This window comes from Hemibagrus wyckioides, linkage group LG06 (assembly GCF_019097595.1).
Source record: "Hemibagrus wyckioides isolate EC202008001 linkage group LG06, SWU_Hwy_1.0, whole genome shotgun sequence".
Classification (NCBI taxonomy): domain Eukaryota; kingdom Metazoa; phylum Chordata; class Actinopteri; order Siluriformes; family Bagridae; genus Hemibagrus; species Hemibagrus wyckioides.
This window is the reverse complement of record NC_080715.1, coordinates 27,393,964-27,416,942: the sequence shown is the minus strand read 5'-3', so window position 1 is coordinate 27,416,942 and position 22,979 is coordinate 27,393,964. Positions and strand designations below refer to the sequence as shown.

General features: G+C 37.9%; 1 protein-coding gene across 7 annotated transcripts; it reads right to left on the bottom strand.

Moving 5' to 3' along the window:
- Positions 1-81: 81 nt before the first annotated feature.
- On the bottom strand, positions 82-21,633 carry mcf2lb (mcf.2 cell line derived transforming sequence-like b). Of its 7 annotated transcripts, none has more exons than XM_058392344.1 (31): positions 21,329-21,633; positions 15,539-15,622; positions 12,421-12,535; positions 11,682-11,772; positions 11,194-11,313; positions 10,993-11,109; positions 9,661-9,810; positions 9,438-9,562; positions 9,227-9,341; positions 9,009-9,128; positions 7,960-8,151; positions 7,571-7,762; positions 6,923-7,079; positions 6,633-6,691; positions 6,399-6,478; positions 6,241-6,307; positions 5,514-5,629; positions 5,354-5,423; positions 5,178-5,270; positions 5,003-5,095; positions 4,365-4,490; positions 4,026-4,247; positions 3,644-3,736; positions 3,472-3,550; positions 3,254-3,311; positions 2,455-2,570; positions 2,312-2,377; positions 1,996-2,070; positions 1,578-1,687; positions 1,419-1,491; positions 82-502 (listed from the first exon to the last, which is right to left on the bottom strand). In XM_058392344.1, the coding sequence occupies exons 1-30, from the start codon at positions 21,408-21,410 to the stop codon at positions 1,423-1,425; spliced, it is 3,252 nt and encodes a 1,083-aa protein (XP_058248327.1). In that variant the 5' UTR covers positions 21,411-21,633; the 3' UTR covers positions 82-502; positions 1,419-1,422. The 7 variants fall into 7 exon arrangements, with proteins under 7 accessions (XP_058248327.1, XP_058248325.1, XP_058248328.1 ...); XM_058392342.1 differs by lacking the exon at positions 21,329-21,633 and adding an exon at positions 16,768-17,785 and having other exon boundaries at positions 1,413-1,491; XM_058392345.1 differs by lacking the exon at positions 21,329-21,633 and adding an exon at positions 16,768-17,785 and having other exon boundaries at positions 2,482-2,570.
- Between the last annotated feature and the right edge of the window lie 1,346 nt (positions 21,634-22,979).

The window sequence follows — 22,979 nt, the reverse complement described above, 5'->3', positions numbered from 1 at the left end:
ACTCCATCAGCTCAGCAGAGGAGATGATATTAGCAAGGTTCTGAGTCAAACGCTACTGATTATAAGGATTTTCGAGGGTACACAAAAGTCTGTTTAGTGATTCAATTTTATTTTATAGATACATACATACATACATATACATGACAAAATCTATGACTATAGACAGAAATACTGACTTTACATCAGGCCAAGTACAGGCACAGCCATTAAACAATATTTGCATATATGATATGCTAAATATACATGGAAGTTAAGGCTGTACTCATGCAAAGACAAAGATGACACTTGCTTAATGTAAGGAGCATTAGACCTAACCACCATAACACCTGAACACTGGAAATTCACTTTCTTTAAAGGGCTAGGAACATTGTAACGCATAGAAGTGGTTGACATTTTGTGCTGTTTAGTTTGAAGTAGGAAAACTTGAAGAACAGCAGGTATGTTTCTAGAAGTAGTCTAATCCCTTTTTCTCCAGGACACAGGCTGTTGGAATCACTTAAATCTGTAAAAATACAAGAAACTTTCATTTCATGAACACTAGATACAAGGTGTAATGGGAGCTCAGAGAGGAAAAATGTCAATAATTTAGATTAATTTAGAAGCACTTCTGCATGTGTTTAGTGTATCACAGATACATTATTCATGGAGAAATTGTATCTGTCAAAAAGCACATTGCACAAGATTTTTAAAAAATGTCAAATTGTTTGGAAGTGTAATAATGAAAACGAATAATGGGGGGAATGTGGCAGCTTAGTGGTTAAGGCGTTGGACTATTGAGTGGAAGGTTGTGAGTTTGAATCTCAGGTCCACCAAGCTGCCGCTGGTGGGCCCCTGAGCAAGGCCAGTAACCCTCGGTTGCTCAGTTGTATAGAATGAGATAAAAATGTAAGTCTGTCTGGATAAGGGCATCTGCCAAATGCTGTAAATGTAAACTAATGCAGAGGTTGTGGACAGATGTCCAGATGCAGGCCTTAAGTATTTCAAACCATGTTGTAGCATCTATTTAAAGTATATAACATTGCCAAAGGACATTTTCTATAAATGTACAGCTTTTAGAGTAGATTATCCATTCACATTTATTGATGTCAACTATTTTGCAGCTCACTGAAACAAGTTTCATAGATTTTTCATTTTGTTGCATTGATCCAGGCTGGACAAGGTTTGCCAAGCGGCCTACACAGGGGTCTGACCTCAACCCTGGTGAACACCTAGCGGATGAATTGGACCACTGAGTGCATGCTAGACCTCTGAATGAACACAAATCTCCACAACCTTTGCAAAAGTCTTCCCAAAACGTTAAGGATGTAATAGCAGCAAAGGGGGAGCACCCAAGGTTTTGGACTTGGATATAAACCACTAAACTATGTAAGTATATCCAACAGAACAGGTTTTAAAGATCATGTTTCACTTACTATCACCTTTTTATTGTTGTCTTTCCTGTGATTCTGTCACTTTGGGTTCTTCATCAGCAGCATTCGCATACTCAACATCCTAAAATACACCATTAACAACAAACTTCAGTTATGGAAGTTTGGTACTCTTCCTCAAACACACAGAAAAAATAGGCATGTACGCACAAGTTTATTTTCTTGTTCCTCCTCTGGCTCAGAGGTCAACCGATCTTCAGGGGCAAAATACCCATCATGCCCCAAAGAAGGATCCATTGAGACAGAGCTTTTAATCCATCCTGCCAGAGAAATATAAAGAAGGTGTTTAGAAAGAAAAGAAGGTGAATAAACTGAAGTGAAAGAGTTGGACACAGATCGTGGAGCATGATGGTAGATGAAAAAGTAAAGCAATCACTAACAAACCATTACTGTGGCAGTTAGAGACAAGATCATGTGACCCATGTAGCAGACAGAGCATGCACAAGTGCTGAGTCAGTGACAAATATTAAAGTAGAGAAAAGCTCTGAGTGACACACACTATATACAAACCTAAAACCCCATGCTTTCCCAATACCAGCCCTAAGAGCTTGTGAATGTATACAAGTACCTTTCCTACGATTCTGAAACAGGCTCGATGTACTTAACCACCTGACTCCACTTAAATGGGGGTGTGACCCTGTTTCTGAGAGGAGAATGACCAATAAGATTTGCATCATGGCTTGGCAAAGCACACATGCTGCTGTTCAATTCCTCTTCAATTATTAGAGCACTTGTTATCCTTCAGATCCTTCAGTTATCCTTCATGTTTAAAAAACATAATTTACACCAGTACAGTTCTTTGATGAAGAGCAGAGCACTGATGACAAAACATCAGTGTGCTGAGATGCTAAGAGAATACAGGGTGGGTTTTTTGGATATGGTACCTAAAGGTGTCGGGTCACTTTTGATATCCTGTCGCTTGGGTTTTGTGTCAGAGCCGGAGAATGATCCTGCAGTCCACAGAAGACAGATGAAGCCAGGACGTAGGTCAAACACTCATGTATTCTCTTATTATGTTTGTACTCACTTGTTGCTCTGTCTGGTTTTTTGTCACCTGGGCTGCTGGGTTCATTGCCTCCTTCCTCTTCTGTCCTCTCTTTCTCCACATCTCCATTCATATTACTCAGTTCATCTCTTACTGGTCTACATGTGCATGATTAAAACAGTATTCTTAGGTCAATTTTTAATGTACACTGTCAATTTAAGATAAAAAAAAAAGCATTTTAACAATGTTTTATTGATTTCTGCCTTCTGTCCAGTGTTCCCAGTGCTGGGAAAAACACTGGATCCTAGATGAATGAGAAATTTTTGGAGTGTATGGATTTTATTATTTAATGTTTTAAATAATACATTTTATTTAGTCTTATTAAAATTAAAAAAATGAATGTTAAAGAAGCTTTATGCTTCTGCGCAGATCCTGAGCACGTTCACCCTAGAGTGTAATTTGAACATGTCCACTAGGGGCAGAAAAATTAAAAACATTTAACTTCAGAGCAAAAATGAATTAATACACTACTTCTTTCAGGTACAAAATAACTATCTGATATCGAAGTCAGACAGATAGAGAACAGCTTGTTTTCATATTTTCTGCACATATGATAATAGATTAATAATTCCAATTAAATCTATAAAGTTTCTAATAATATAAAGCCAAAATGTTTATCAGTTTGCTTAAGTCTATTTCTTTATTATGGGAATATTTAAAATGACACTTTTATAATAAAGAAATTGATTCAGGGTGTCCAAAAAATGTTTTAACTGGCAGTGAAACATCTGAAATATTTAAATGTTTATAAAATATTTGTGTAATCTATGTGGGTATTAACCTTTCAAGTGAATTGTCCTCTGCTGTTACGGGAGCAGTAGTCTTCTGCTGACTAGCTTCTGTAAGACAAATAAAGAAACTTTTAACTGTTCATGTATACTTAGCCTGTTGTGATTCTAAGAACATACAATTTCAGTTAGACAAGTATTAAATAATCAAACCCTTCCTATAAAATAACCCTCCACACGCCTGGGCTCATAGTCCTAATAATTTTAATACCCCTGCAGGCCTCCAGCTGTCCTGTTAGAAGTTTCCGGATTTCTCTCACCCAGGTAGTCTTAATCTCTTCGGATGCTGCCTATATAACGTAGAAAAAAAAATGTCCTTTAATATAGTCGCATACAAAAAAGCAGAATGTAAGAAAGTGTGTACAATACCAACACAAAGGCACCTGGACAGTGTACACTTCATCTCTGGAGTTCAACCAGATCTCAAACTTTTTATTGTCTCCTTTGGCGTGTTCAGTGATTCCAATGGCACTCATCTAAAAAGAAAAAATGAATTCATATAGATGATTGGCTTTCAAGCATCCAAGGTTCACAGTTCACAGGTCCACTCAATGATTAGTAATTTAGTAACCTTAGATTTTTTTTTTTTTTAAAGGTTTCCAACATAACACTTTCTCTTCACATGGATAAAGACTGCAGAATCAAAACCAAGAGAAACAGACTTTCACAGACTTACTTCACTAAACAACACACAGGAAAATGCTTTACAGACTTCCTTCCTGTCACAGATTGATTCAAGCCACATGCACACCAAGCCAAACTCACGCTCAGCTCCTGTTTGAAGCTGTAGGATGGTGCTTTTTCATATCCTTCACCATTTTCCTCACGTTTCTTACAGAAGAGCAGAGCTTTCTCATGTAGGAACAGGTGCCTCTGCATGGGCTTGAAACGTGCCAGCTCCATCATCTTCACATGGCCACGCTTATGTTCCACCCACACACTGAAGGAACCCTGCATCAGCAGGCGGCCCAGGTCGCCAAGGTTACCCTGCCGTGTGTGAAACATAAATACCAGCATCAGTCTGAATATGAAGCAATTTTGAAATTGTTTTGGAAGAGGATTGCTGGGGTGGCGTTACCCTAGACGTATTTGTCCACGTCTCACCTCATATCCGTTGATTGCAATAAGGTGCATTGAATCGTTGACGGCCTTCAAAATGCCCAGTAAAGACGAGAGAGCTGCCTGCAGCTCCACCACACCCTCACAGCCTTTACTGTACTTAATCATCTCCTGTAAACAGAAACAAAAACGCACTAAGGGGAGTCTTTGCATTCTGCATTTACATTTTGACTCCATATCCATAAAGTATAAATTATAAAATAAGACTTAATGGATAATGAGGTAGGAATGCTTAATGTCAAATATCTGCTTCAACATGTACTTTCATTAGAAATGTAGAAATGAAGAAATGTTTATACTGTGTCCATATACTGCTCAAATACTAATTCTTTCTATTTTAATGTGCCACCAAAGGTTTGTTAGATGAGGGGAAAAAATTAAGTCAACATGACAGGAGCAGAACTGCTTACTATATTATTAATACTTATTAAATGTTGCTTAACATTTAATACATTTTCCTAACAATTCTCTAGTGTTTCTAGACTTTCTTCATTTTTCACCCATCTTCAGTAAACACAGGTAAACCTGAAACAATTAGGGATTTTACATCTTTTATTCTTTGAAAGGTTTTTTGATTCATGCACATGGCTGCAGTTCACAGAAATAAATGCATTCTAAAGTACCTTCAGTAAGAGCTGGTATTTAGTAATTCTCTGAACAGGCTTCAGCAGGTAAGAGTCCAACCCCAGTTTGTGCTCCAGTTTCTTCTGACATTCCTGTTAGAACATCACAGATTTGGTAGATTTGCGTATCTACAGTCATCCTTCTATGTTCACGTATGCATTTCTCTGTATTTACCTGAAAGAACGCACAGTCTGAGCACTGTCTCCACAGGCTCTCAGATCGAGGTTTATTGTGGCAGTATTTCTCATAAATCTGCAGGTCTCCCATCTAAGAAAAAAATTACAGACTCATATTTTTATATTCTTGATTTATATTTTATTTGTGCTTGATATTGTTCAGGATAAACTCACCCGCTCCAGAAAACAGCGGCCTACAAGCTCAGGGTGATCTGTGTAAGTCTCCAACTCTTTCAGAAATATCCTGAAAGACAGAACCGTGTTGGTGTGTTTTAAACAAGCCTTTTTCTTTTTTTTTCAAATAAATGAAACTGCACCATTGGGTGGTGCTCACGTTTTGTGGAAGAAGTAGATCTCTTGCATGTTGCCGAACAGCACGTTCTTTTTGTTCTGCAGGGCAGCGGGGATGATGAATGCCATGGCAGGGTTGTCCATCTCAGCAGCATAGCCCTATATGGTGTGACATTTAACAGCACACATTTACCATGTCCTCCATGTCAGTTGATTTGGGAGGGCAGGAACACATTAAAAGCGTATATTAATCGTCTGTAGAACCCAACTGGTATTTTTTAAAAATCATAATATTTTTAAAGAATATCTGGTATTTTTTATGCAAAATTAACATGTATTGGCTTCACGAGTGCTCTATTTTCTAATCCTTTATTGAATATCACTTGAGGGATTTTGTTAAGAGACAAAGAAATGAAAAGAAGAGAAAACATAATAGCATTTTAATCTACATCATTAAGTTTGCATTAATTATACAGTACTACAGTACCTCAGAGACGAAGGCATTTGTTAAAGCTGCTACTCATGCCCCCATTACACAAGCCTGGATTTATGCTTTCTTCTTCTACATAATTTATCATTTGTCTGTAAAACTTCATGCATTTTTGTATTTATTTATACCTGTTTTATTTCATTTATAATATTAAATTACTTAAATTACTTTTCAACACACTGTGCTGCAGTAATATGTGAATTTCCTGCTGGAATGAATAAAGTGATCTGTCTGTCTGTCTGTCTTTCTAATTTGTTGTTTTGTTGAGAAGATGTATCACCTGTAGGACACATAGAAGTTCTTCTACATATGCTCTTTCTGTTTCCAGCAGCTCATTCATAACATGCCTGCAACCACACACACAAACAAATGTTCACTTAATGCAAAACCATCTTAGAAAATTGGTCTCGTTTTGTAAAATATGGATCCCTGACAGACCTGCGGAGTACAGCCAGGTTTTCCTCTTCATCCGACACTGAGGCAGTACGGCTGCCTCCATTATTTTGCTCAGAGGACACCTAGACACAGAGGAGCTCTTAAAAAGCTGAATGGCATAATAAGGGATATACAAAATGAAGCAGTGAAGAAATATACATGTCAAGCATATGAGCTGACTAAAAACTGCACATGTGTATGGCTGAACAGTGAAATGTGATCATAAAAATATCTTACTTCATTATAGTCGCTCTGTGAGTCTATACTAGCATAACTCTTCCCACAATGTCTAAGAGCTGAAAGAGAGCACATATTTCATTTCATTTAAGCATTTTAGTGGTCTAGAAATAGCAGTAAATGAGGGAGATTGGAGATTCAGCCTTACAACATAGCCTGGGTGATTAAAAAAGGTCCCATAGACATTTTAGACATTTCATAGGCAAATATTGTCACAGAGAGAGAGAGAGAGAGAGGTCACAATATAGGATAAAATGCCACAAATTAAAAAGAAAATGTGAAACACTGACCTGGTGAGGAAGGAGGTGATTTAATGGCTTCAGGCGTTGGGGCTACAGGCTGGACTGGGCGTGTCTGTTTGGCTGCTAGCTTCTTTAGACTGACCCTCCTTTTCTCAAACATCTCCTGTAGCAAAGCCCTCTTTTCAAACACTCGCTCTACTTGTTCCTGTAAAACACACAAACACACACACACCAAGACATCAGCAACAGTCTGCACTCTTCACAAGTATATCAGCCATAACCGTATTTCTCCATGAACACAGATAGCAATGTTCTTTTACCACAGAATATACTAGATTCTTTCAATATATTATTTTAAGAGTACTACCGTTTACTAAAACAGTGTAAATGTATATCAGGTGTTGTCATAGCGTGTTCATCCACCTATCCATTATATACGTTCATCCACATATCCTACAAAGGGTCATAAGGAGCCTAGAGTCTATCCCAGTGGACCTGGACTGGGTGCCAACCCACTGCAGGGCATCATATTATATTCAGTTTTGCTCAAATTTACCAATGGTGTCTTTTTTTTTTTTTTAAATACCAAACTGTATAGACACATTTGTTACGCTTGTACCATCTTCTCACTCATAGTTATTCATTTAAAAGGTTTGAATAAAACATAATGAGGTTCTCCTTATGCGTGCTCCTCACCTTCAGCTCCTTGTTTAACACACTTTCATACTCTTTGGAGAACACACACACATCCCACTGCTGCAGCTCGTTGCCTGTCTCCATGTAGCCCTCAAGCTCCTGCAGAGCAGACTCCGCCCCCTCCTGTGACTGACACTTATCAAGCTGCTGAGATGCCAGCAGGTAAATACCATCATCACACCATTTACACACCTGAGAGAGAGAGAGTGAGAGAGTTAAATAGTGACACATACACATGTATCAGAAGCGTTGTGTAAAAAGAAAAAAAAAATTATTGTTTAAAATGTGATGGATATATCTATGTACTGTATATATCTGTCTATACTATATCTGTATATACTATAATAAATACTGATAGGTCCATATTTGTGTGTGTTGTGTGTTCTCACACTCTGCAGTTTCTTATGGAGCTCAATGCCCTGTAGCAGGAGACCTCTCTTGGTTTTGAGCTTCTGTAAGAGTTTGTCTCTGTCATTTTGTAGGTCAGCACACTTCATCTTAACATTTTCATCATTATTTTCACAGCTGTCAATGAAACATTGACCTTCAGTAACCAGGGTCTCCATCCTGTCCAGAATTTCCTATGGGGAAGAAGGACATAGAAGCAGATCTCTATTATATACACTAATCAGCCATAATATTCAACTCACTGACAGGTGAAGTGAATATCATTGATTATCTCATTACAGTGGCACATGTTAAGGGGGGAGATATATTAGGCAGCAAGTTCTTGTGTTGGAAGCAGGAAAAATGGGCAAGTATAAGGATCTGAGCGACTGGGACAAGGGCCAAATTGTGATGGCTAGACGACTGGGTTAGAGCTTTCTCCAAAACAGCGGGTCTTGTGGGGTGTTCCCAGTATACAGAAGTTACATACATACATATCGAAAGTGGTCCAAGGAAGGACAACCATTGAACTTGTAACAGGGTCATGGGTGTTTAAGGCTGATTGATGCATGTGGGGAGCAAAAGCTAGTCTATCTGGTTTGACCCCACAGAAGAGCTACTGTAGCACAAATGGCTGAAACAGTTGACAGCAAGATGTCGGAATACACTGAGCATCACAGCTTGCATAGACACAGAGTGCCTATGCTGACCCCTGACCAATGTTCCCTGCCAAAAGCACCTACAATGGGCATCAGAACTAGTCTATGGAGCAGTGGAAGGTGGCCTGGTCTGATGTTTCACAGTTTCATTTGCATCATGCGGATGGCTGAGTGCATGAATGTCGCTTATGTGTGGAAGAGATGGACTTTTGGAAGAAGGCAGTGTGATGCACTGGGCAATGTTCTGCCTAGAAACCTTCAGTTCTGGCATCCATGTGGATTTTACTTTGGCATGTACCACACATACTGCAGATGTGTGATAATTTGTTGTAGTCCAGGCACTAGATGTTTGTGGATATAACAGCATGTGCATGTAGGTTCAAAAGACTTACAAATGATTTGTCTTCAATGTCCGTCAGTTCTCGGAGGAGATGTTCTGTGTGGGTTTGACTTATTCCTACATGTGAGAAAGCAGCCAGTTTATCAGTCATTAGCTTCATCTCTGATGACACCTGCAGAGTGAAGATCATAGCAAGAACAAGATTATTTTTGACACTGCCAATTATTACATAGGTAGTAATGAGGTTTTAGTGTTGTTAAAGCGTGTGACCTCCTGAAAATTGTGCTCAAACTGGCAGAGATCCAAAGACAGTTCCAGCTTCTTCTGATGCTGTATCCAGAAACCATCAAATGCTGCCGAGCTCTCATTTAACTGAGACAATAGCCTTAGGAAACAAAAGGAAGCTGGTATGAATTATGAATTATATGTATATGAAATTGTGGTCCATTCTATATACAAGTGATGTAGTCTCTGGATTCACCTATGCACAGTGGCCAGGTTCTCCAGCTGGTCTGGGTTCAGAGTGCTGTCTGGATCCCTGCGCACTGGTTCACGGATGTTCCCCAAGATTGCACGCCCTTGTACCAAAGCTCCTGCCAGCTCCTCCTTTATGAAGTAATTCAATTCAATTCAATTCCATTCAGGTATCAGTACCCGTTTGACAGAATAGACAAACCTGAATAGACAATTTAGGTGAATTGTACCTTCATGCTATCTTTCTTGCTGCTGTGTGTGTTGAGCAGATTGCTGGTTGCTAGAGGGGTGTTGGGTAGCTCGGTCTCTGCCAGTTCCCTGCCGAACACCTGTAGTCTTTGTGTCATCCTCTTTACTAAGACAGCAAAGCCTTCTATGTCCTATACACACATGGAAACAAAACATGGGTTTAAGTTACATGAGGGAAAAACCTCAAGTGATAATGGAATCTTTGGTGCTGTGTGGAAATGCTTAGATTGGGTGTACATTACACTTGGATGTACTCTCTTGAAGCAGCACTGTTGAGATGATGTTCATATTTTTTCTTTAATATATATTAATTATATATTAGCTCATTATATATGGACCAAAAACACCATTTCAATACTACTGACTGGTAACGTTTCAACACAGAAGAAGACCAGACTGAGTTCCTCTCCTGTCAGGAATATGATGCTATGGTAAGCATATGGATGGCTGAAGATTATTGCTTGTGCCAAGCTTTAACTGTCCAGTTTGGGTGAGCCTGTGCCCACTGCAGCCTCAGATTCCTATTCTTGGAAGACAGAAATGAAACCCGTTGTGATCTCCTGCTATTGGAGCCCATCTGCCTCAAAGTGTAATGCGTTGCTCATTCTGAGATGTTTAGTTGGAACAGTTGTATAGATTCACTGAAAGGCCATGGTGAAAGTCAGTGAGATCAATTTTTTTTGTTTATTATTATTCTGATGTTTGATGAGAACATTAACTCAAGCTCAAGACCTCTATCTGTAATGCATTGGACTGCTGCCACATATATGCAAAGCTATGATGCACATATATGCATAGCCAAAACCTGAGACCTGTAAGTGCTTAATGAATATCCTGTTCAAGATTAATCTCCCTTTGCTGTTTTAATAACAACCACTTTTCTGGGATTTGTGTTCGTTCAGCTACAAAAGCTTTAGTGAGATCAGACACTAATGTTGGGTGAGGAGGTCTGCGGTTCATTCATTTTCCAGTTCATCCCAATGGTGTTCAATGAACATGATGTCAGATGCAGGACACTCAAGTTCTTCCATATCAATCTTGCCAAATCATATCTTCATGGATCTTACTATTCATGATGGAGCAGGTTTGCAATAGAAATCTTAGTTCCAGAGAATGGAAATTGTAATGCTCCAGCATACCAAGACATCTAATACAATTGTGTGTTTACAGCTCTGGAGCAACAGTTTGGGGAAGAGCCAGATATGGGTGTGATGGTCAGTTGTTTACGAACTTGGTATAGGACACCAAACTTGGTATATTTAGGAAACCATATTTGTAAAATTAAAATGTTTGTCATGGGTTGAGCGTCTTACTGTGCGGTGGGAGATCCAGGTGTTATGGCAATATTGCTGAGTGCCATCTAGTTCTTGGGTCAGCTGACTTCGGTCTATATACGAATGCAGCTCAGCAACTGAGCTCAGCATGATAACCTATTCACACAAATACGCATAACATATTCAGCATATTCTTCACACATCATACATATAACGTATATTAAAAAGCTGCTTACTTACCGGCACCTTCATCTTGAAATCGTCTCCATGGAATTTGAAGAAAATGTCTGAAAGAGTGCGCTGGAGGAAAGTGTGGGGCCGCAGCACCAGAACCAGGCGTAGGTTTCCTGGGAAGCCACTCTGACAATATAGAACAAAACAGCAATTAAATGATCATATCCTTTCACTTATGTGGTTAAACCTCTGGGTTGCTGATCAGGGTTCAAGCCCCAGCACTTCCAAGCTGCCACTTTTGGGCCCCTGAGCAAGGCCCTTAACCCTCACTGTTCCAGCGGGTGCTGTATCAAGACCCTGACCCTGTGCTCTGACCCCAACCTCTAAAGTTGGAATATGCAAATAAAGAATTTCACTGTGCTGTAATGTATATTTGACAAATAAAGGCTTTAAATCTATTCTATAATTTCTTCCCAGTGCCATATAATTAATGCACATATAATTAATCAGTATAATTAATTAGTCATATAATTAATGCACCTTCACACACTTACCGAGATACGGAGTAATGTCCCTTTCACACATGCCCAGCGATCCTGGCGCCTGTCAATCACTAAGATAAAGCCCACCCCTGCTGCACTCAAACTGAAAAACACAAAGACATTACCATCACCTCCAGAATTGTTAGTACCATTCAGAAGAATAAACAAAAATGGTGCTATAAAATAGCTATTATATAAAATCTCCAAAAATGACTGTACTGTAACATGCATCATTTTCATGACAGCATTTTCTCTCAAAACCTAAATGGATATTTGCTATTGACAATATACTCTGTTCAACTCTATTGCTTTTGGCCTAATATAAAATTAATCTTGTTATCCATATCCATGGGACAATCTAAATAGATTTTAGTACCAACGTGACAGATGGTTTATATTCATTACAATTCAGGCAATAGATGTAAAATTTGCACTGCTTCTGTTTTGGTGATCCAGGGGCTCTCATGAAGATTTATAGCAACATGAGCTACATGATGTTTTAGCACAAAACCTGATGCCATTGCCAGGAAGTTTAAGATTTGGCCTAAGATGGAAAACATTCTGCAAGAAGGAACAGCCTACAATCCTCTACAAGGAAGATGGTCAGGTTTTTCCCTCACATGTGTGTGCCAACAGGAGCAACAAGGAACAAAGAAAAAAAGCTATATATATATATACTAGGAGTTTTATTTTATAAATTAGAGATAAACAAAATTATTTGAATAATTTTCATGTAAAACTGTGTCTTTACCTGGGAACACTTGTCAGATAGGTGAGAACATTGTGAAACTCTTCATCACTGATCTCACCAAATGATGGGAATTCTGGGAATATTATGATAGGGCTGCCATCCTGTCCTCTGCCACCTGAAGTAAATTCGAAGCAGAAAATGAAAACGTTAAGAGAAGATCTTGAATGTCCAGCCAGCAGGGGGCATTCAGGGACAAATTCAACTTGAGCTTCTATAATGATGGCATGGATTATTTTACACACAAGCACATGACTGAAATCCTGTGATTATACTTGCATCCATCAGCTGAAAATATGACATATTCCTGATACTGTATGCATTACATACTTGCTCATTGTGGATACAATAAAGATATACACAAAACTGTGATGTCAGATTAAAAATAGATCACTGGTCTGCATAATGACTCGATTATTTGTACTCTTTTTATGGAAACAAATTTCTCAGGTTTTTGGCTGTTTTGGGAAAAGAAGTGGTGATGAGGTATGGTGACAGAGAGAGAGAGAGAGAGAGAGAGAGAGGGAGAGAGAGAGAGAGAGAGAGAGAGAGAGCACATGGGCATAGGTCCACAAGTCCACCACGTGATCAAAATATTAATCCGGCTAGTCATGCCTATTCTTCCTGTCTCCTTGACAACCGGGTAGAGCCTGCACAGTCATCATGTAGCTCAGTGTGCTTCATTTAAACGGAAACAAATCTGTCAGCAGCTACTCTCTCACTCTCATGCACATGCACTCAAGTGACCCTCTGCTGTGCTTGCGCCATATAATATTAACAACACTTCAGAAAAACTGTCACATTGACTTGCTGTGAATCTGTAGCTTTCTTTTCTTCTTCTATTTCAAGCTTCTGTTTACATTTTCCAGCCCATAATTGAACTCTTCCTCCATCAACAACAAGGCTGCTCAGCCCATAACACAAGCCGTATGCATTTTGTAAAAAGGGATACGTGAGCTTAGCTAATCTGGGTTTTTATTGCAATTGCAATTCACCTCGCATGCAGTTAAAGGTTAAAAAGGAAGCATTTTTCAAATAATATTATTTCTTTCCTTGCACTCAAAACCAGAAATCTGTGCAGTTGTGTACATGAGAACTAACTGTTAGCATAATTCTCATGCAAGTTCATGCATGTTCCATCTGTTTGCAAGATTGTGAAAAACCATGGATGCAACATGCAATTTAGTTATAACACCTGTTACATCTGCACTGCGTCTTGCTTCAGGTCATCTCAGGCACTTAGAAACAGCAAAATGTGGCAACACAAAGACAGAAAAATGCACACTAATATATTCCTCCACTTAAGAATTCATTGCAATAGATGCAGAGTACATATCCTTGATACCATTATATAATTGTAGTTAAATCGTTATGCTATACTACAGTTCAATTCGATTCAATTTACTTTTATAGTGCTTTTAACAATGGACAAAGCAGCTTTACAAAAGTATAGAAACATAGAGAAAAAAAAAATATATATATATATATATATATATATATATATATATATATATATAAAGTTTAAAGCTAAGCTACTATTTTATCCCTATTTTATCCCTAATGAGAAGCCTTAGGTGACTGTGGTGAGGAAAAACTCCCTGAGATGATATGAGGAAGAACCCTTGAGAGGAACCAGGCTCAGAAGGGAACCCATCTTCATTTGGGTGACACTGGACAGTAAATAATGTAACTGTAAATAATGCTATTACTACAGTCATGGTTACTATGATATAAAGACTTTATGAGGAACACTATACTAATGCTGGGAGGGGCAATTCATTGTGGCTTTTTACAAGATGTTAGGAAAATTTCTTTGAGAATCTGGTCCATGTTGACATGATTACATCACACAATCCCTGTATGTTTATGCTGTGAACTTCATCTTCTACCACATCCAAAAGGTGTTCTACTCAATTCTGATCTGGTGACTGGCCACACATTACTCATCGTAGTGTTCATGAAACCAGTCTGAGACGAATTTTGCATTGTGACACGGTGCATGATCATGCTGGAAGCCATTAGATGATGGTAAATTGCAGCCATGAAGGGATCAGCGACAATACTCATATACACAGTGACATTCAGATGATGATTGATTGATATTAACATGCGGCAAGAAAACTTATACCCACGTCATTACACCACCGTATGTGGCAAAACAATTCCCTAAACCACCTCCACTAGCAACACAAAGCAGGTTGGGTTCATAGATTCATGATTTTGATGCCAGATTCCTACCCTATCATCTGTGTGCATCAGCAGAAATCCAGATTCATCAGACCAGGCTATGTTCCATCTTCACCTGTCCAAGTGTTGGTGAGTCTGTGCCCACTGCAGCCACTGGAACCCAACATGATCTACTGCTCTTGTGGCCATCTCAAAGTTTGACAAGTTGTGCATCCTGAGATGCTTTTCTGCTCACCACAGTTGTGCAGAATAATTATATGAGATACTGTAACCTTTCTGTCAGCACAAACCAGTTTGCCCATTCTCTGGTGACCTCTCTCTCATCAACAAGCCTTTTCTGTCCTCAGAACTGCTGCTCACTGTATTTTTTTTTTAGTACACCATTCTCAAGAGTAAACTTGAGAGACTGTTGTTAATGAAATCCCAGGAGGTCAGCAGTTATAGAAATACTCAAAGCAACCAATTTAGTTCCAACAATTACACCACAGTCAAAATCACTGAGATCACATTTTTCCCCATATGTATTGCACTGCTGCCAAGTGATTGGCTGGTTAGACATCATTTGCATGAATGTATTCCTAATAAAGAGTTTAGTGAGTGTATGAATAGAAATAAAATAAATAATAATAATAAAGTTCTTATAATTTGTGAATTATTTCCTTTGCCAGCAGCCATGTTCTCTCATATGTTTCTTTTACAGTTTTCTAATGTTCCCAGGGCATAGTGAAAAGATTAACGTTTTTAAAAATAAAAATAAATAAATAAAACAAAAACTTCTGGTTATTATGGCCTAATGTTCATAATAATAACAACTATTATAACTATAATAGATAGAATTAAAGTAACAAAGTTTGATTTGTAAGATAGTAAAGGCACATTTATGAACAAATTCCTAAACAAAGGTAAAAATTATTGAACTAAAATAAATTGTTACCTGACAGGAAGGCAAACTTCTTCTTCAGCTCAGTGATGATGTCAGCAGCACAGATTGGACTCGTCTCTTTTTGCATAATCTCATCTGTTAAACCAGACAGACAGTTTCAGTGCAAAGACACACACATACACACACACACACACAAACACACATGCAGCAGGAGCTATGTGGGTATTTCCTTCTACAATGCTTGCATGACTAATATATTCATGTTTGGTAAAGATAGACTTCAGTAATCTTCATATGTCTGTGAAAGAGTATCTTATTACTTTATATAGAATTTCTGTGTGAGTAGAAGGGTGTATTTTAAGAGTGTATGCCATGCACAGCCCCAGATAGCAGGTAAAGGTGGGACAGAGTACTATATGAAGAGCAGCACCACTCCCTCACCTGAGGACAAAAACACATCCATTGATCGTGATGCGTTCTACAATGATTTCTGAATAATTACACTGACTACAAAGGTGTAATTAAGAAACAAGAGAACAGTAGTAGGCTTTGAGGTGTCAGGTTCATGCCCTTGGGAAGTTCACACACACACGCACAGAGGGGCTCAGAACTTTCATTCAGCTACTGTTACAGTGGGTACTAGAGCCAGTTAACTGAGTAAGTGAGTCTCACACGTGTATCCCTTTTCCCATGTCCTGCCCACACACACAGATACTCACACACACACACACACACACACGCACAAAATGCATTATACCAGAGTTAAAGTTAGATTTAGTTAGTGATACCAAAACCATATTTTTCTTCTAATTGGATCATATAGCCTGTACTGCTACACACACACACACACACACAATACATTATACCAAAACTTATCTTTTTTTCTAATACTAACGATCAAAATATCATGCACAAAATTGGATCACAAAATAATGAAAAAAATATGATTTCAGTCAAATAGCACATTACATAAATTAATTAAAAAGAAAAACAGAAAACCTGAAAAAGAGTTCAGGTCCTAAATATAAAATTTTAAAAAGTACATGTAAAATCAAATTAAAAATCATATTTCTAATAAATAAAAAAAAACAAAAAAAAAACAAATGCAAATTAAAATGAGACATTTACATTTAAACGCCATCTACACAAAGCTTTTATGTGTGCTACACTTCCACTTGCAGGTTGTTCATTCTCGTCACACACACTTTATTAGACGAGAAAGCTCAATAAGGTCTTTTGCAGAAGAAACCAAGTTGTTTATTTTTCCTTCTGTCACTTACTGTAGAGTTGACGGCAGCAGAGGGTCAAGTGGTGATATTTTTCTGCTTCTTTCAGGGGAATGCGTACACATCGTCGTCCGTTTTGTAAATCCATCTCCGCTGAGTGCTCCCCCAGTGTTCTCCCACCACCTCAATGCTACTCTCTCATGGTCTTAGGCACATCCAGCTCATGTGGGAACTCACTACCTGAGACAGGTGCTTAAATCATCTCTCTCTCTCTCTCTCTCTCTCTCTCTCTGTGTTTCTCTCTCTCTGTGTTTCTCTCTCTGTTTCTATCTCTCTCTCTTTCTCTCTCTCTCTCTCCCTCTCTCTGTTTCTCTCTCTCTCTCTCTCTCTCTCTCTCTTTTTACCACAGTTTCAGTAAATCCTACACCCGCTATCATAGGAAACCCTTTCTCTTACTCTTGACAGCCATCGATGAATGGATGTCTGTGTGTGTGTGTGTGTCTGTGTGTGTGTGTGTGTCTGTGTGTGTGTGTGTGTGTGTGTTTGATCTTATCAGGCCAAGTGCTATAACAAAGACTAGATTCAGGCCATTCAAATGATGCTGTTTGCTATCTGTGGTCAACATGATGAAGGTTACAGACCACAAACTCTTAAACACAACCAGTCCCTTTAGCTATATTCCTTTTTATTTGTACAAATGTGTTAAAATACCAATAATTTAGTCAACTAAGTGTTCAGTTTTTTAACCAAACCTAATGTTGCTAATAAACCAGCAAAGTTTCTTTCTTCCAATAGCTATTTGATTCATTAATAATATTTGTAGAAATCACTATTACTCTTTAATTTGACTAGCAAAGCACCAAATGAAACGCCTCCTACTTGAGAGGATGCTGGAATGAAGTGACATGCGTTTCTGTGAGGTGATATAAAAGCTAAACATCCTAGCATGGTTTAAACATGTGATGATTTTTCTTCTCTTCCTCAGAGAATATAAGATAGAATATAATGCAGTTCATTTGACACTTAAGTGTTAAAAACTTTAACACTATTAATAGATTTATAAACTTTCCCTTATTAGATAGATAGATAGATAGATAGATAGATAGATAGATAGATAGATAGATAGATAGATAGATAGATAGATAGATAGATAGATAGACAGACAGACAGACAGATAGACAGATAGATAGACAGAAAATCAGGAAAAATCTAATGAGAGTAACAACTAATGTTGTGCTAAATTATTCTAAAAAAATGTAAATAAAATGACATCATATGTCTTTACTGGATATAAATAAAAAAAATTAAAAAAAAAAAAAAAACAGAAATAGTCACTGATTTAGGGGCTTTCTTTGCTCTCAGTAGCTCTGCTTTTATACATTAATATATGAAATGAGTCTACATTTTAGTTAAGACATGAGGAAAGAATTCGATGATAATGGCACTCACCCAGACCCCTTGTCAGGGTCATGAGGGGAAACTGTCCTGCATCACTGCCATATTTGACTCGCTGCTTCCAGTGTTTCCTTGACATGTTGTAGCTCTTCTGTCTATAACCCTTTGCTTATAACACAACCAGTTCTTACTATAAAAATACAACTATAAGCTTCTCAACTCCTATATGTGTGTCTAGCAGCCCACTAGCCGCACTACTGAACTATTACTGTGGAAGGAAAAGCCTCAGATTTCTTTGCATAGCTTGTGATGTCTGGTTTTCTAGTCAAGTAATGCCACACACACACACACACACACACCTCCAGCAGGGATCCCACAGGAAGCTATATAACTTACACAGAACTTTCTCGTCTCTGCCTCAGACAAGCGATTGCTAGTATTAAAGACACAATTATTTGGCACTCTTTTAAGTTTTAACCCTTTTAGGACTTCTATGATCATTGTTGGCTTTTCTACACACCGTTCAGTTTCCTTTCTAAAAGTCAATAAGTCATGACCACTAGCTGTTTATTTCATAAATTCCTGCAGCCTGGCATCATTTATATTTAATTCTGTTTTATTCATTATAGCACTATTAATAACAGATCTTCTCACACAGCCGTTTTACAAACATCTGGATGGAGATTTTTCATCACTTGTTCTGCTAAAGTCTAGTGCTTTCTTGACCCGTTGTGCGGTGGAGTCATACTCTGTGATTAATGGAAATAATTCAATAATAATTCTCTTTGTGACACAAGAGTGTATTGTTGTGCTGGTTACCTGTGTAAGACTTTTTAGCTTCACAGCTTTGTGGCCTGTGAGCTGAATAGGACTTTTATTATATTTTCCCCTTCAACTTATTCCACTTTGTAAGTAGGCTTTAAAAGAAAAGCATAATTGAGTAACTGGAGCTCAGTGAAGCAGAAATTGCAAAAATTATAAAGATTAATTGTATAGATAGATAGATAGATAGATAGATAGATAGATAGATAGATAGATAGATAGATAGATAGATAGATAGATAGATAGATAGATAGATAGATAGATAGATAGGTAGATTAAAATAAACTTTAACTTTAAAACTTTTTTAAACTTTAAAAATGCAAATAAAAAATAAATAAAACATAAAAAAAAATAATGCAAAATGTTTTTTCAAAAAATGCAAAAAAAATAGAAAAAAATGAAAAACTAGCAGGAGTTCATGCATGATAATATTGTGAAGAATTTTTTCTAATGACATATATATTCAGTATTAGTTTTCACATAGGTATGTGGGATTATTACAGCAGCAATATCCCTGTAAACTGACCTGCAGAAATAATTCTGTGTTCTGTGTTTATATTACTATATACTGTATAACCCTCAAGGATCAATAATAACAACAGGTTCAAGGTGCAGAAGTCTAACCATCTGTCAATAAATTCTATAAAGTAAAGATGCCATAAAATAAAGTACCAAAGTGATAGTAAAATAATGAAAAACAATAATGAAATAACCCTGTAATAAACTGTTTATAAACCTTTATGGCATGCCCACCCTTCACCCCAGGCCTCTTTGTGGCAAAAAAAATTGTCCTGTAATTAACTATTACTTAATATGTTTTTAGTGTTTTTATGACTCTAACCTTGCTACGTTGCTGTCAGCTTTGAATGCTTAATATGAACATACAAATGCCTAAAGGAAGCTGCGCTGTGAAGAGGAAATTATTACTTCTCACTATGATAAGTAACTTCCTTGTGATTCATATTCAGTGTCCAATCAGCAACAAGCATTTTTTCTAATTTCCATTTGGAGTTAATGCTGCTGCATTTGTTTTGTTTTATTGTTGCTGCGTTTTTGGTTTGTTAATATGTGTTCTGCATCTACAGATGCTATATTCGTAATGACACTCCTAACGGTTTACTACATTATTTTTGTGTTGTGTTTTAAGCACCCTATTGATATATCCTACAAGTATGAGAGATTATGCTCCTCTTTTGCATTCTTGTCCAGTTTCTTGTCTGCATAAATTTCCATGACAATTGTTATTATTAACAACAGCTCCAGTGAAAGGTAGAATGAAATATTTATGAGTTTCTTTTTTATTTGCGAAGTCCTAATTTTGCTTTAATTACAAGGTGCACTCCAGCTCGCATGGACAATTTTGCGCTAGTTTGTGCAAAACCACAAATCCATCAGATTAGATCAAATCAACCGGTCTCATCTGAACACACGCTTCAACAGAATAGATGAGATGAGGCATGAGGAAAATCTGACCTTCTGTACAAAGTTAGTATCACACATCTGCTTCCATTTATGTAGGGACCTAGAAAAAATCTTGAAAAATTGATTATTCAAGATTTTGAACATTTGCTCTCTTTGTTTTTGTATGTGGAAATAGGACCCTGCTTTACACCTTTGGGCCATGTCACCTATTAATAATCAAGTCGAGTGTAACAACCTTCAACCTGACTACTGTTACAGTAAATATTAAAGCCATCTTTTTACACTGAAAATTTGAGATGTGGTTGTGTAATGCTTGTCAGTATGAGTTATATACATGGAGATCATGTGACAACGATGCACATCATTTAAACACGCCCACATCTAAATTTATACCAGTCTGTCATTACACATCCATCAGTTACTGCATGACCCAAAATATTTTAGCTTCTAAAGTACTGAGGGTCTCTGAGATTATTATAGGCCTAGAAATGCTTTACAGATCTACCAAAAACAATGTCTATATACATTTAACAGTTAAATGTCCAATGGACAAATTGACAAAATGTCTGGAATGACCTTTATCTAAATATAATTTGTTCTGATCCGATGCAAAAACTGACCTAATTGTGACAATAGCTGTAGTCTCACTGTCAGACACACACACACAGAGAGAATAAAAAAGAAAATCACTACAGTCAGTTAACATCAACTGCCACAAAACACACAACACACGGAAAATGGAATAAATTCAAGGGTGTATACTTTATTTTTTTTTTTTATTTTACAGAAACTTTTTATTTAATTTTTTACGCATTTGTCAGGGTGTACCAAATGTACATTTCCCTGTCAGATTTCTAAAAATGTTTGCCCTTGAATTCATGAACAGAGCTGTGGATGAAAACATGTACATCACAAAAAAATGGCAGGAAGACAGAAGCAAATGTGATGTGTACTCCCACAGACACACACTCCTTACCAATGTTCTGACTGACAGAGCTCAGTCTACGCAGCAGTTCTGCAACAACCTCCTTCTTAGTGTTCACCCAGACCATCGCCATCCTCCAGCCGTGAGAAAGAGATGCGAGAGGAGGCTGGGATGCAGAAGGAAAAGGAAAGCAGAGCGTATTGTAGCCTGTTGGATCTTAATTGCTTGTAAAGCAGTCTTGCATAGCGATGCACAATAAAAAATGGAACGAGAGTGCAAGGAAAGAGAGAAGACAGTGTGATTGTGTGTCGGTGGGTGAGAGAGAAAAGCACACTGAGAGTCCATAGGAACAGACACGCATGTGCATAAAATATGAAGAGATCAAACTGTGATATAGTGCCACCTTCAGTACTGTAGATGCCTCTGCACTTTGTTTCTGCAAATAGACATTCAGAAATGCAAACATTTTAGGTCAGATGACATAATTAGGTCCCAAATGTAATCACTCATGACTCATGTGTGAGGAAATAAATGTGTGAAACTGCTGGAATTTTACAATCAAGAGTAAACAGATTCGATTCGATTCGATTCAACTTTATTTTCATTGCACAGATGTGTATGCTGTTTAGCATCAAGAGTAAAAGTGCAAGGCATATACAGTAGTATACAGATTATTTTCAGATTATAGGAGCCAAATGTAAGCTTCTCATAATTTTCACTTATATTTTTATGTCTTTTCCAATTCATCCATCCCTTTTCTATAGCACTGATCCTTGTCAGCCTGGAGCTTGTTCCAGGGGACTTGGGGCACAAAGACATGGTACCAGCCCATCGCAGGGCACATCGTTCGCACACTTACATGCTACAGACAATTTAGAGATGCCAATCAGAATATAATGCATGTCTTTGGAATGAGAAGGAAACTGGAGAAACATGCATACAGGGCAGAGCAGGGAATCAAAGCCTCAACCCTGGAGGTGTGAGGCAAACATGCTAACCAATAAGTGAGGAATAACTCCCTTAGATGGTAAGAGGAAGAAACCTTGATAGGAACACCATATTGTGTGTGTTAATTAGGAGGTTGTTGTACTCAAAGTCCATATGGGGTTGGCATCTTCGCTTCGAATACCCAGAATCTTCATGAAGCAGAATCCAACTGAAGCTTGATGCCTCAGGATACTCACAAGGTTGGCCTCTTCTCACAAAGGTCTGAAATCTTCATGAAGCGGAACACAACTGGAGCTGGCACAATCTCCAGATGCCTCGGGATGGGTAGAAAAAGGGAAACAAATGGAAACAAATTAGCGTAGCTGCTGCTCATAATATTAGCAAGCACTAGATGATAATGTGCATTTGATCAGATATACTGAAGCAGAAGGTTATGGGATGTGTTTTTAATATACATTTAAACTGGGAGACTGTGCCTGAGTCCCGAACACAGTCAGGAAGGCTATTCCAAAGTTTAGGAGCTAAATACAAAAACGTTCTGCCCGCTTTAGTAGGCTATGCTTTTCTGGGAACTACCAGAAGTCCAAACTTTTTTGATCTCATGAAGCATGACGGATTGTAGCATATTAGAAGACGTTAGAACATGGGAGCTAAACCATTTAGAGCCTTGTACGTACTTAGTGATAGTTTGTAATCAATTCTAAACTTCCTGGGTTCGAGTTTTGCTCATGCTGACTGTGTGTGTGGAGTTTGC